The sequence below is a fragment of the Micropterus salmoides genome, unplaced genomic scaffold (assembly GCF_014851395.1).
Source record: "Micropterus salmoides isolate LMB-PRFRI ecotype aquatic unplaced genomic scaffold, ASM1485139v1 Ms_hic_scaffold_21, whole genome shotgun sequence".
Taxonomy (NCBI): Eukaryota; Metazoa; Chordata; class Actinopteri; order Centrarchiformes; family Centrarchidae; genus Micropterus; species Micropterus salmoides.
Window position 1 is genome coordinate 1,643,271 of NW_024041262.1, and position 12,559 is coordinate 1,655,829.

General features: G+C 39.9%; 1 protein-coding gene across 1 annotated transcript in view; it reads right to left on the minus strand.

The window, feature by feature from the left end:
- Positions 1-810: 810 nt before the first annotated feature.
- cavin1b (caveolae associated protein 1b) overlaps positions 811-12,559 on the minus strand; it is a 29,503-nt gene continuing 17,754 nt past the window's right edge. Inside the window, exon 2 of the mRNA XM_038735266.1 lies at positions 811-4,015. Coding sequence (XP_038591194.1) covers positions 3,140-4,015 — 876 coding nt within the window. The 3' untranslated portion in view covers positions 811-3,139. The remainder of the gene's footprint in view (positions 4,016-12,559) is intronic.

Genomic DNA, 12,559 nt, shown 5'->3' on the forward strand with positions numbered 1-12,559 from the left:
TTGATCTTATTATTACATTATTGTGTGGTAAAAATAACACTTGTATCTTTTGTCTTACTCTCTATATAATAAATATGATGTGATGTATTTCCAATTGTTGTGTCCTATGGCTGATTATAATTCCAGTGTCCACTGAATATGAATACATATTCAGTATTCACTATCAGTATTACGTTGCCTTCAATTCTAACCAGTGACCTTTAAGACTGGGCACCTGTTTCTTACTGGCATCACTTTGAGACATGTATATAATGTGGTCCTTGTGGTAATAAAGATCTATGATTTATCAAAATATTTCACAATGACAAAGAATAAAAATCCATTGTGAGAACAAAAGCCCTGCATAATTGTAGCAATGTTTCAATGTGACATTCAGCTTGTTAAACTTGAATCTGTTGATAAAGTTAATAACAATAACCAGACTATCTCAGATCTACTGTATATACACTTTGTAATCAACAGGCTTCTTTGTGCTTTCACGTTTTCTGCTAACATTCAATAAAAATACACAGAAACTGCAAACCAAATTGTTTTTATTAATTAAATCATTAGTGGTTAAGCAATTAAACATTTTTCAGGAATCAGTTACCAACAAAACAAAAGCAAGGAAACAGTTAGGTGTGAACTACATTTTATGTTCCACTGACACAGGCCTCTGCAGAGCTGCATGTTGTTACTGCTCCTACTGCTCACAGACATGGCACTGTTAATCCCCTTTGAATGGGTGAGCACGAAACCACTGAGAGAATATTTTATCTTTGCTTACATGTAAGAGTGCCAATGTCATTTGATGCATTGTGAAAGCTGCGCTAAGATCATAATGATTTGGCCCGAGAAGCTAAATGCAGAAGAAGTGCAGGCAGCAGGAGACAAGAGACTCTCAGGAAAATCAAATCAAAATGCTTTCTGAGCTGCATTGGCAGTAATTCACATTATATACAAAAAATGTAACACAAACAAAACTGTGACGTGTTTGATCTAGAAACTAAACTTTTACAGTACAAATACTGTGGCAATGTGGTCAACTTTGGCAATAGTTCTAAAAAACTTTATTTTCACAAATGTATCTTGTGTCTGTCACTCTGTTAGCCCTTTGATATACTGCTGACCTGTCCAGGATGTTGGCCCCTCAGTCCAAAGTATGCTGTGAGATCTTCTAAACACCACTATCCTGACCAGGATTAGTTGTTATTTTGGAAAATGCTTAGGTGGATGGAAGTTTTCTTGAAAATGCTAGAAAAATAAGAACGTAACACATTAATTCTTGAATTAATACTCGCAAGGCACTCATGAAATACCACCAATAGTGGTGAATAAATGAAACACATTTATATATCTTGTTCCAAGCAAACAAATGTGGACAATAGTGTAAACCTATGTGGAGATATTTGAGTGAAATTGTCATTTGTTGCAGATCTGGTGAAATACACCTTTAATCTGGAGCAGAGAATATTACAGCGAGATGACTGAACACTAGGGGTCAGTGTCAGACCGCAGCAGTAACACACCCTTATTTTGAAACATAGTCCTGAGAATACAGTGTTGACAAGAGCCTAAACTGGTTCTCCCAGAGGTTTGTGAGACTTGCTGAAAGTATTGGTCCTTATCTAAGTTTATTTATGAAACACATCTTCACACAAAACACTTTTTAAGAAGAACATTCTCATGAGCAAAAGATCAAAGTGAATACCATTGGTGAGTGAAATGTAAAGGACTAAGCTGAATGGAATGATCTCTCTCTTATGCTTTTCAGACCTTCATTTTCATGGGTACCAGTTGTTCTTTGGGAACACTGGCAATAAAATGTTACACACAAGGGTACTGCATGAAACAAGGTGTGCTGAAAAGACAGCAATTAGGCAACATTCTGTCAGTAATGAAAAGGAGATGACATCAACTTAGTCTAAATTGTGATCATATACAAAATCACACACAAATACTTAACTGTGAGCTAATGAAAATCTAGAAATGATACAACAGAGAAACTGTACTTCTAATTAATGACTAAATTAAGCTGAGTAAGATAATACTTCAGTATTTAAACAACAAAGGGGTTGAAAGGAATAGTTTTAAATCTGTGATATTTAATATTACCAAAAATACAAGGACTCTCTGGATTAATACAAACATGCACTCAGAGTGTGAATGAAATTTGGCCTTTGGGAATCTGCTACCCAACAGTCCATGAGATCATTTTCATTGTTGTTCAGCAAACACTGCTGAAATTCAGTGGGCAGGAGATGGTTTATATTCATATTATAATCCCACTAGCTGTGAGTGGTTAGTGTTTTGATTTGACAAATGAAGTAGGAAAGGAAATACTGACAATTTACACTTTCTTACAGTGGGAATGATGTTGATCACATCACTCAAACTCAAATGGACTCTAAACAACCCTTGAAGTGCTTTTGCAAAAATGGGGAGATTTTCAGGCTTTTACATTGTGATGTTTAAAGAAAAACCTGTAGTCAAATAAAGTCAAATTTCAGTTTGTAAATGTTTCACCCCCAATTGAGGTCTTATTTTATTAGTTTTGGTGACCAGTCCTATTGGTAATATAAACACTGTCTTTACCAAGTTAACTGCTGGGATCTGGGACCGCCACAACCCATGGTCAGTCTACCTGCTAAGTGTGGTGAGTCATGAGACATGAGCAGTCAGACAATCAGGCAGGATGGAAACAAAACCACAGTCTAGGCAAATTTATTTGGAAGAGAAAACCAATGAATGTTGCCACCTCCCTGCTCAACTTTTACATGCAGTACTTTGTGTACCATAGTGTTTAATGAAGGATTATCACTGATATTTTGTGCCCTTTCTGTTTTACCTCAAAATAAAGTGGTTTAGATAATCTGGATAAATTGTTGGCTTGTTAACCACCTGTCTGATCGTCTGACGGACCCAGTGAACTTTCATTGATGGCCCCATCTTTTCCAGATCCCACCAATTACTCTAGTGAGTACAATGTTATCGTAACTGGTAAGAAAATGGCCAAACTCATAAAAATAAGACTCAATTTGTAATTAATTATTCTTTAGCAATCTTCTCAATCCCCACAGTTTATTCAGCTTACACAAAAGAACCTCAGGGTTGGTGAAAAGGATTTTCTTGGGATCTTGGCCAATTCCTTGATCTTTGTCTAATTGCTGTCTCTATCTCTGTCTTCATGCTCCTGCAGGGCATCTTGGCTGTCCTCCTCTTCATCCTCCTCAGCCTCTTCGTCATCTCCTCCTCCATTCATCATCTCCATTTCAACCTCCACTGCACCCTCAACTTCCTCATCCACCCCACTGAAGTGCTCAACATCCTGGGACACCTCCACCATCTCGGTGCCCTGGACCACCTCAACGGCGCCCTCACGGATTTTCTTGACGTGGAAGGTGAAGGGGGGCACCTTGTACACCGCAGTCTTGGACCGGGCATAAACGACATGGTCTGGTGTGAAGGCCTTCTTCATCTTGTCACGGGATGTCTGCATCTTCTGCTTGCGCTCAGGGTTGACACTCATGCGCGTTCCAAGCTTTCCCATCTTCTTCTCAATGTTGTGACGTGTTTTCTCCAGGTTCTCCTTGGTCTTCTGCTTGGTCTTCTCTAAATTCTCCTTTGTTTTCTGCCTGGTCTTTTCCAAGTTCTCTTTTGTCTTCTGCTTTGTCTTCTCCAAGTTCTCCTTGGTTTTTTGCCTGGTCTTCTCCAGGTTCTCTTTGGTCTTTGCTCTGGTCTTATCCATCTTCTCCCTTGAGAAGACCGTCTTCAGGGTTTGTACGCGCTGCAGGCTGCTGCGCTTGATGCGCTCAGCACGAGACTCCTCAATGGTCTCCTCAATCTCCACCCCCTCCTCATCTGATGAGAGGTCTACATGGGGTTTGTCTGCCTTCTCTCCTTCCCCTCCCTCTTCTCCAGGCTCTTCCACAGCTTCCTTGAGCTCTAACAGACTGCCTCCTCTGCTTCCTGAGACAGACTCAGAAACCTTCATGGATTTAGAGATGTTGAGTTTTGAAGGAACCTTCACTTCATCCTGTGGAGGAGAAAATACAGGTTGTCAATGCAATTTAGTGTGATAGGTAGAGGTATCAGGCAGCAAGAAAAACATATACTGTCATCTACAAAAAAACATAAAGTATAAACGATCAAACTAACTGGAAATTTACACAGAAAAATCTTTCTTGAGATATGAATCTGGAGCAACTCCAACAGCAAGCACAGACTACAACTAATGCACACATTGTGTGTTAAGTTGATGGACTTGTAAAGTTGACATATTTGATGGTTTTATGAGTTTGGCTGAGATGTAGTAAATACTAGGGGTGGGAATCTCTAGGCACCTCGCAATCCGATTCTGATTCAGAGGACTCCGATGCCATTATAAAAAAATTACTCATGCGTCTTGATGCAGGATTTTCTTTCTCACTGAGTGACTATTTGCTACTTTTAGTATATTGGTAATGATTCATAATTCAAATAAACATCTGAAGTTAGACATAAATGTAGAAAATATTTTTATTTTATTTTTAAAAATGATAGCAATCAACAGTGGCTCATTAGCCACAATTCTTATTATAAGAGTTAAGGCACACAAAAACAAATAATCAGTAATATTCCATCATAAGACCTGTGTAAAATGCACATGTGAAGGCACGTTGTAGTAGGGTTTGTTACAGTTCTGATTATTTACTTTAGAAAATATAACAAGATATCTCCCAAAATTGGCATTACTAAAACTATAAAACTGCTAGACGCACATGGGTCATCTTGGTTTGGCCAAAATATGGTCACAAGATTATAAAAATGTGATAAATGCATTTAAGGCACCAATACTTATCTTACCACTAGGGAGCAGTGGAACAAGCTGTAAACACAATACTGATATATTATCACCTTATAAAGTTGATTATGTCTAACCTAACCTAAGCTAACCAAGTCCAATTTTTTGAACCAAACACTAACGTTGTGGGCTGTAAATGTCACACTGTGTAAGTGAGCTCGCCTTTTGTTTGTTTAATAAATCATTGTACCAATCAGCCTCCGTGTCCTGCATTTGGGTCAACCAACCTTTCAACCCCACGCACTCAGCTGATTTTGTGACAGTAAACCAACAATGACTGAAAAGACACTGAAAAGCGGGGGAACCGCTGAGGGGAACTGCAGAGGCAGGGGGTTCTCTCTAGCTTCTTCACTATGAGTGAAAACGTTGATGTTCTTTTATTCGTTGTTAATAAAAGACTGATTAGTGCAGATTTATGGTAAAAATGAGCTTTAGGTTCATCTGAAGGTAAATGATGTCCATTTAGGTTAGGCTGACACTAAGCAGGAGGGTTAGAATTAGGGTTTGGTTAGCTAAGGGTTGTGAATTGGCATGAGCACTATCTTTGGGATAGAAGTACTGGTAAATGGAATGGAATGACTTCACTATTATCAAATGCATGTTTGTCTAGTTGAGCATTTTTTACCTCCCTTTCTATGGGCACAGGTACACACTGGCAAACTGATGCAAGCCTAATGTGGGCTGATTACATTTGGCAGAGGCCAAGACCAAGTGGAATCTGAAACAAGACTCTGGGGTTCATTCCAGAAGGAGACGTGACAAAGAAAATGCCTGAGACAAAGGTATGGAAACATGGAAATGGAAATAGATTCACAACTAGATTCATTACACAAACTAAATAACAGTTTGAGAGCAAAGCTGCACGTACATAATACATAGTGCATGCACATGCAGAACGATTACAGACACACAGAAACACACACTGGCTGGATGCAAAGGGGAGGAGAGAGCTCCAAGATGTTGCCGTCCGGTTGAGGATGAGTTGATGTTTTGAGGTACATGTCTACCTCCTGTTGTATGCATCCAGAAACACTAAATTACCTACTTTAGCAACCACAAAAGGACATATATGGTATAACATGGAGATGTGTTTCAGTTAATTTTCAGTAAATTTCCCCTTGGTTTAAATGAGAAGTGGTAAATGTGAAATCTGTTTTGTTGCATGGACTATGGGTGTGGAAACCAGAGGTAATATAAAGTCATTGTTTTTCAATTTACATGTAAGTCTCAAGTGTTGGCTATGTCCTGAGTCAAATCGCAATCAAGAAAGGTAAGTCAAGAGTCAAGTCGTTACAGCAAATGTAATGCCATTTTAAATTTGAAAGAAACAGATAGTGGATTTTGTTAATATTTGTGTTTATTGCTTTGAAACAAAACCGATCAGGTGTCATTGGTCGGTATTTGTATTGCACCTTTCTAGTCTGCTGATCACTCAAAGCGCTTTTACACTACGTCACATTCACCCATTCACACACTGATGGGAGAGGCTAAGGTTTCTGTTCATCAGAAACAGAAATTGCCATTCATACTTAGGGAGCAATATCTTCAATACTGAGGGATTGAACTGCCGCTGTTCTGATTAATGGGCAACCCGCTCCGCCTCCAGAGCCACAGCCACACCCTTCTTCTTGGTATATGACACTTCTGACACATTTACAATCATTCTCATTTCTGAACTGAATCTATTGCATGATGCTGTTTATGTTTTGACAGCAAGAGAAGCGTTACATTTTTGGGGTGGATATCAAGTTATTCCAAGGCCAAAAGCTAAAGTTCAAGTGAGGTTACAAGTTACTGGTGTTAAAGTCAAGGTCAAGTTGCAAGTCTAAAGTCATCAAATTCATGACTGGAGTCTGACTCATTAAAATAACTGCTCCTAGCAACAGGACTGCAACTTCAGTGTCAACTGAAAATTATGTCAAGGGCACAGATACATCACTTGCTCCGAAATTAAATGAAAAGAAATCACCACCCCCCTGGTAAGAAATCACCCAACATGAAAATGATCAGGCTGAAGAACTAAACTCAAACAAAATGGCAATTCAGTCTGATTATCAAGCAAGTAATAACCATAGTCTACAGTAAAGTAGAACCTGGTAAGACATTGTACTACTCGACATTTAATAGGTAGAATGGCATAAAACAGGTTGATGGACCCATTTCCACTTCATGAACTTAACACTAGCATAACCCACAGCACAGAATGTCTCATTTGAAAAATATATCCATGCTGTTTGCTCATACCAAACATATTAGTGTGACCTGACCCTAGCCCGCCCTGATAAAGCACTAGTGCACAGCACCACTTTATGCTCTTCTTCTTCTTCTTCCATTGTCCAATCCACGTTTTCTCACCTTTCCCCGTTTGCATTCCAGATGAGGGAGCCTTTCTTTCCCTTTCTCTTATGTGCCCCCTTCACCTCGTAAACACAATGCTCCAGCTTGCTCCCACCAATTCCTCATCCAACTGGGCTCCTGAATGTCTGCATGAGGGACAAAACTTGTTATACATATTGTCTTTTCCTCCCCCTCTACACGCCTTTAGGGTCAAAACAGGAACACAACAGAGCCAGAACAAAGGACCACACAGGGTGGGGGGGTGTAAGGTGTGGAAAAGGGAGATACTTCTCTGCTGTCGTATGAATCAAGTAATTGTACAAGTGGGATGATGCTTCAGAGTCTTGGAAAAACATCTGTTTAGCAGGAAGATGATAGCATCAAAGTGTTGGCTGGGAGGTGGAGGTATGAGAGCTGAGGGTGAGTGGGGGGAACCTCCTGCCTATTGTCTTATTTTGCAGCGTGATTGCAGTTTTATGAAGGCATTGTACTGTTGTATCTTGGGTAAACTTGACCTTGCATGAGGGATTGTGGCTTTCCTGAACAGCTGTGTTGACAGGTAGGAGTGCTGGAAAATAGCTCAATTCATTACATACTGTTTCAATCTTAAGGACAATGCACTGGGTCTTGTAAATTGCTTAAACAGCCTGTGGTCCAGGCCTCTGACATGGCCCCACAGATTGTCACAAGAGCTATAATATGGCAGTTTCTGCAGTCATATGCATGATTTCTTATCAGAGATCAGACAGGAAGCCTGTGATCCACCTGCAGGTGGAGTCAGGCTCGCTCAGCTGGGAGAGCTTGTCCTACAGCAGATGATGTGCTGAAGGCGGAGCTGAAATCCACTAACAGGATCTTAAATTGGAGCTGTCCACTTGTCCACACCCAGGATGCATATTAATGCCAAACAGGTAAACGTAAACAGGGCCTTAGAGGAACATGGACACACAGGGTATACAGTGTGTGCCAGGGAAAGCCCAGTCTGACAGCTTAGAGTTTAGGAGGTCATAGATTAATGTGCTTGCATAAGAAGGAAGCTGGGTTACAGGAGGGAATTCTGTGCTGCAAGTTTGTGTGTGTGTGTATGTGTGTGTGTGTGTGTGTGTGTGTGTGTGTGTCTGTCCGTGTCCAAAGTACATGGAAAGAGTGTATGGGGAAGTTCAGGAATTCACCTTGGTGTGTTGACTTCCCAACCCTCCTAATTTAATGGGACATTGTTCTCCACGAGGCTGCTGCACCAAAGACAGGAAGGTACACTCAGAGCCATGGAAAATAGACAAACGTGGTATGTAATGGTTCTGTGAGTAAGAGTGTGTGTGTGTGTGTGTGTGTGTGTGTGTGTGTGTGTATGTTTGTGTGTGTGTGTGCATGTGTGTGTGAGGCAATGAGACTACATTTTGCTTTCAGCCCATTGCAAAACATGTAAGAAGATAATTTCCATATTTGGTTTGCTCTTAAATTACAAAATGAGGTTAGTTGCAAAACATATTGAACCATAATGTGTGTGGTGTGTGTGTGTGTGTGTGTGTGTGTGTGTGTGTGTGCGTGTAAAAGAGAGAAAAAGAGAGACACAGAGTCAGTGTGTCTTGGAGCAATGGGAGTAGTCGTGATTAGTTTCATCACAATACAGGGCTGTGCTTGTTGCTCTTTATGTCTTGTTATGCCTTTCTTTCTTTTTCTTTCTGGTCCCAGTATCTCTCTTTCTTTCTTTCCCTCTCAGTCTGTCAGTGGTAGGCCGACTGCTGCATGCAGTGACTCATGGCTGGTGGAAAAGTCATTCATCTGAGAGGTGTTTACAGTGCTTTTACTCTGGCTCTCTGTCTCTCTCTCTCCCTCTCTGTCTCTCTCTCTCTCTAACAACCTACCACCCACTGTGTGTGTGTGCACTAATGAATACACACACTTTTTAGCTCTCTGGCATAATGCATTGTAAGTAAACTGTTAATTATACTGTAGATGTATAAGCGGACATTATCTTCTAGGACTTGTCCTTAAATGTCAGAGGAAACTGTATATACAAGATGTACATACAGTTTGTTATTTTTCAGTTGTCATGTAGCCTTCATCACAGTAAAAAACATAAAAACCTAAATTCTGAGCTCATTCTAGAGTACAGTTACATGCAAGCTAGTTGCCCAGTTTTGATCAAATTAAGTACAGTGTCTCACAAAAGTGAGTACACCCCTCACCTTTTTGTAAATATTTGATTTTATCTTTTCATGTGACAACACTGAAGAAATGACTCTTTGCTACAATGTAAAGTAGTGAGTGTACAGCTTGTTTAACAGTGTAAATTCGCTGTCCCCTCAAAATAACACATCAGACAGCCATTAACGTCTAAACCGCTGGCAACAAAAGCAAGTACATCACTAAGTGAAGATGGAATATGATGAACCCTGTTATTGATTTCCCTGTATACATGTTTTGGACATTATCTAGGTTTATCGTCTGCAGGGAGTCTGATTTTCACCTCCTCAACATCCAGACACTGTGTGTTATTTCTGTACCAGCAAGGGGTTCTTGTTGCCTTGTCATTACTGCATGTAGCCTTCTACTACAATTGCTCTGCATTTCATTGTTTGTTTTACTGACTAACTGATACATAAAGCTGGGCAGACACAAAATCTAAAGATGTTCCTGGACTAGCAGTCGTAACTTCAAACCATTAGTCGACCAATACGTCGGATGTTTCTGATAATCATTTCCTTATTAAAATATATATTTTGGTGGCGTCAGAAAATGGCTTGAGTTCCAGGGGTGAGACAGAATGTTATCAGTAACATTGTTAACAGAAATAATATGAAGATTTTATTTGTTTTTCAACAGGGACCATTCAGAAAAGCAATGCAACAGAAGTCATGTATACAGGCCATCTAGCTGAATCTAATTTACAGCACCCATACCTGCTTAGGCTTTTAATATTTATGTATTTGTTGTAACCTCATAGATCAACATTTTTGAAGTGAGGAGGTAATTACACCTTAAATCTAGGTAGCCAAAAATATGAAGCCTGTAGTTCCTATTGAATCCTATCATTGTGTATGCTTGGGTGTCAGTTGCTGAGATCAGCTGGCTGCTACTCTGTGTTGTCAGCACAACACACTGATTTCATTCCGTGCGTACATGGTGACTTCTGTCCCACTGTCCACTCAGCTGCTGGACAGTGCAGCACAAATGTTTAGGCCTGAATGTATACTGATTGGCACTCAGACAAAGGTTTACTTTTCTCTGTAATAAAATTAAATAGAAGAAAAAACAAATTTCCATTTCCACGTTGGTCCAAGTATAAAGACTATAACTATTTCTTGAATGTTGGCAAGTGTCAGTCATTTTCAAATAAATGTACACTTGTACTGCATAACTGTGCAACAATATTGTAACACTGACATAAATGAATGCAGACTTACAAGAAGACATGCTTGAGGAGCTAAAACTTGTAACCACATTGGTGTAGTCCTGTGAAATTATAATTTATACAGAGTTTCTTTTATCTTAGGGTAATTGACCCTTTGTTAAAGCAGTAATGCCTTGGAGATGGCAGAAGACAAATATCACTCCAGTTTGCATTTTGGAGTTCTTCACCTTCACTTTGCTGGTTGTTTTCTTATATCATTCCCTAAACCTTGTTGTAAAAGATCTATGTAAATAGAATATCACTCTTAGTCTGTGTTTGTGTGATTCCTAGAAGTCTCCTTTCAGAGATGTTTTATGTGGGCATATTTAGATTTTCTGGGCGTAGCCAGTGGTGAACCACTGACTATCAACCAGCACAAGAAACCATGGCAGCAACAACAATGCCAGAGCAGTTACCTCAGCCAAGTGTGTGCCAAGTTTGTGCATGCACTTCCTGCCTCAGGCGGCTGAAAACAGTTTATTATGATTTTTAGCTAAATCGGTGCTTGTCACTGGTACTACAGCGTAGTTCCTGATGACTGTTTTGTATAAAGTCTACAAAGAAAAATCATGCCAGAACTTACCATTTTCAGTTTTACTGCCTCGATGTGCAGTCAAAAACATTTAGTCTATTTTGGTCACCATGGCAACAGTGGTGGGTCTGACTGGAACTACAATGTTTCCAGATGAGAGGAAAAGATGTTACTGCTGGAGGTGTGTGTGTATGCATGATATGTCTTTGTGTGCAAGCAAGTACGTAACTGTGTGTGTAACTGTGTGTGCATTGATATAATGGAGTAGGAATGATCATATGAAGATGTGTGTTTGTGTAAAGAAGATCTTTGTATATGTGCAAAATTGACTGTTCCTGTATGTGTGTGTCTGTGGGACAAGACGCACACCATGGAAGCTTTCCACTCTCAGCCCACACTGCAACCACTCATCAGCCTTATGTAGAGAGAGAGAGAGAGAGAGAGAGAGAGAGAGAGAGAGAGAGAGAGGAATCCTGCTGTAACACACCCCTCTCTGTTTCTATTTTCCTGTTTAAACTCAAACCACCAAGTACTCCCCTACTGCTATGGAAAAGCCAGATGTGTGTGTGTTTGTACTGTACCTGTCTGAGCAACAAGCATACTGTCATGCAAGAGCTGTATGAGTGTGCATTCCATAACACACACACACACAAAAGCAATGAGGGGATTTTCCAGGAAAACAGGGAATCCTCATGATACAGCAGCTCATGTGAAAAGGAACTGAAGTAGTCTAAGAAGCAAATGAGGACACTGGAGCTTTGTATTTGTACAAACCAACGTACAGGTTGAGAAAACCACTTAGTAACTGGAGCTTTAGATCACATCATACGTTGAGGAGTTTGCCAAGTAAATATAGATGGAATTCTTTTCTGAAAACATGGATCAATGATGATCATGTGATGTGTTATGATTGAGAGCTCCAGAACAGCTACTAAAGGGACCTTGTGGTGAGTTGTGTTTTTCACTGCCGGTCAGGAATGAACATTGAACTTAAACTCATTAGCTCACCTTAACACCTTATAGCTCATGCTACACAGGATCCACAAAGCACACAAAAAAAGAAGAAGAAGAAAGCTTAATTAACATCTTCTACAGACTCTGGTATGCTTCCTAATTTTAGATTAAAGAGCTTTTCTTGGCAACACAAAAAATATTCCACTTCTAAGAATTAACTACATAACACACTGTCAAAAAAAACTACTGGCGACACACAACACAAGCTAAGCCAAGTCCAGGCGAGTGCCATTGAAACAGTAATGGAACATTTAGACAGGGAGAGATGGAAGAGGGGCATTTTATAGAATAATGTTTAAATGGAGTGCACTGTATGAGGCGCATGAGGCAACATGAATTACCTTAAATCTGCATCAGGTGATGATCAAACAGTGACAGGCAGTGTGGCAGATGCTGTGGTAACAATTTTAGTTAAGGACGAGTTGTAATGTTGTAATAGACCTCTGAAGTAACATCTAAG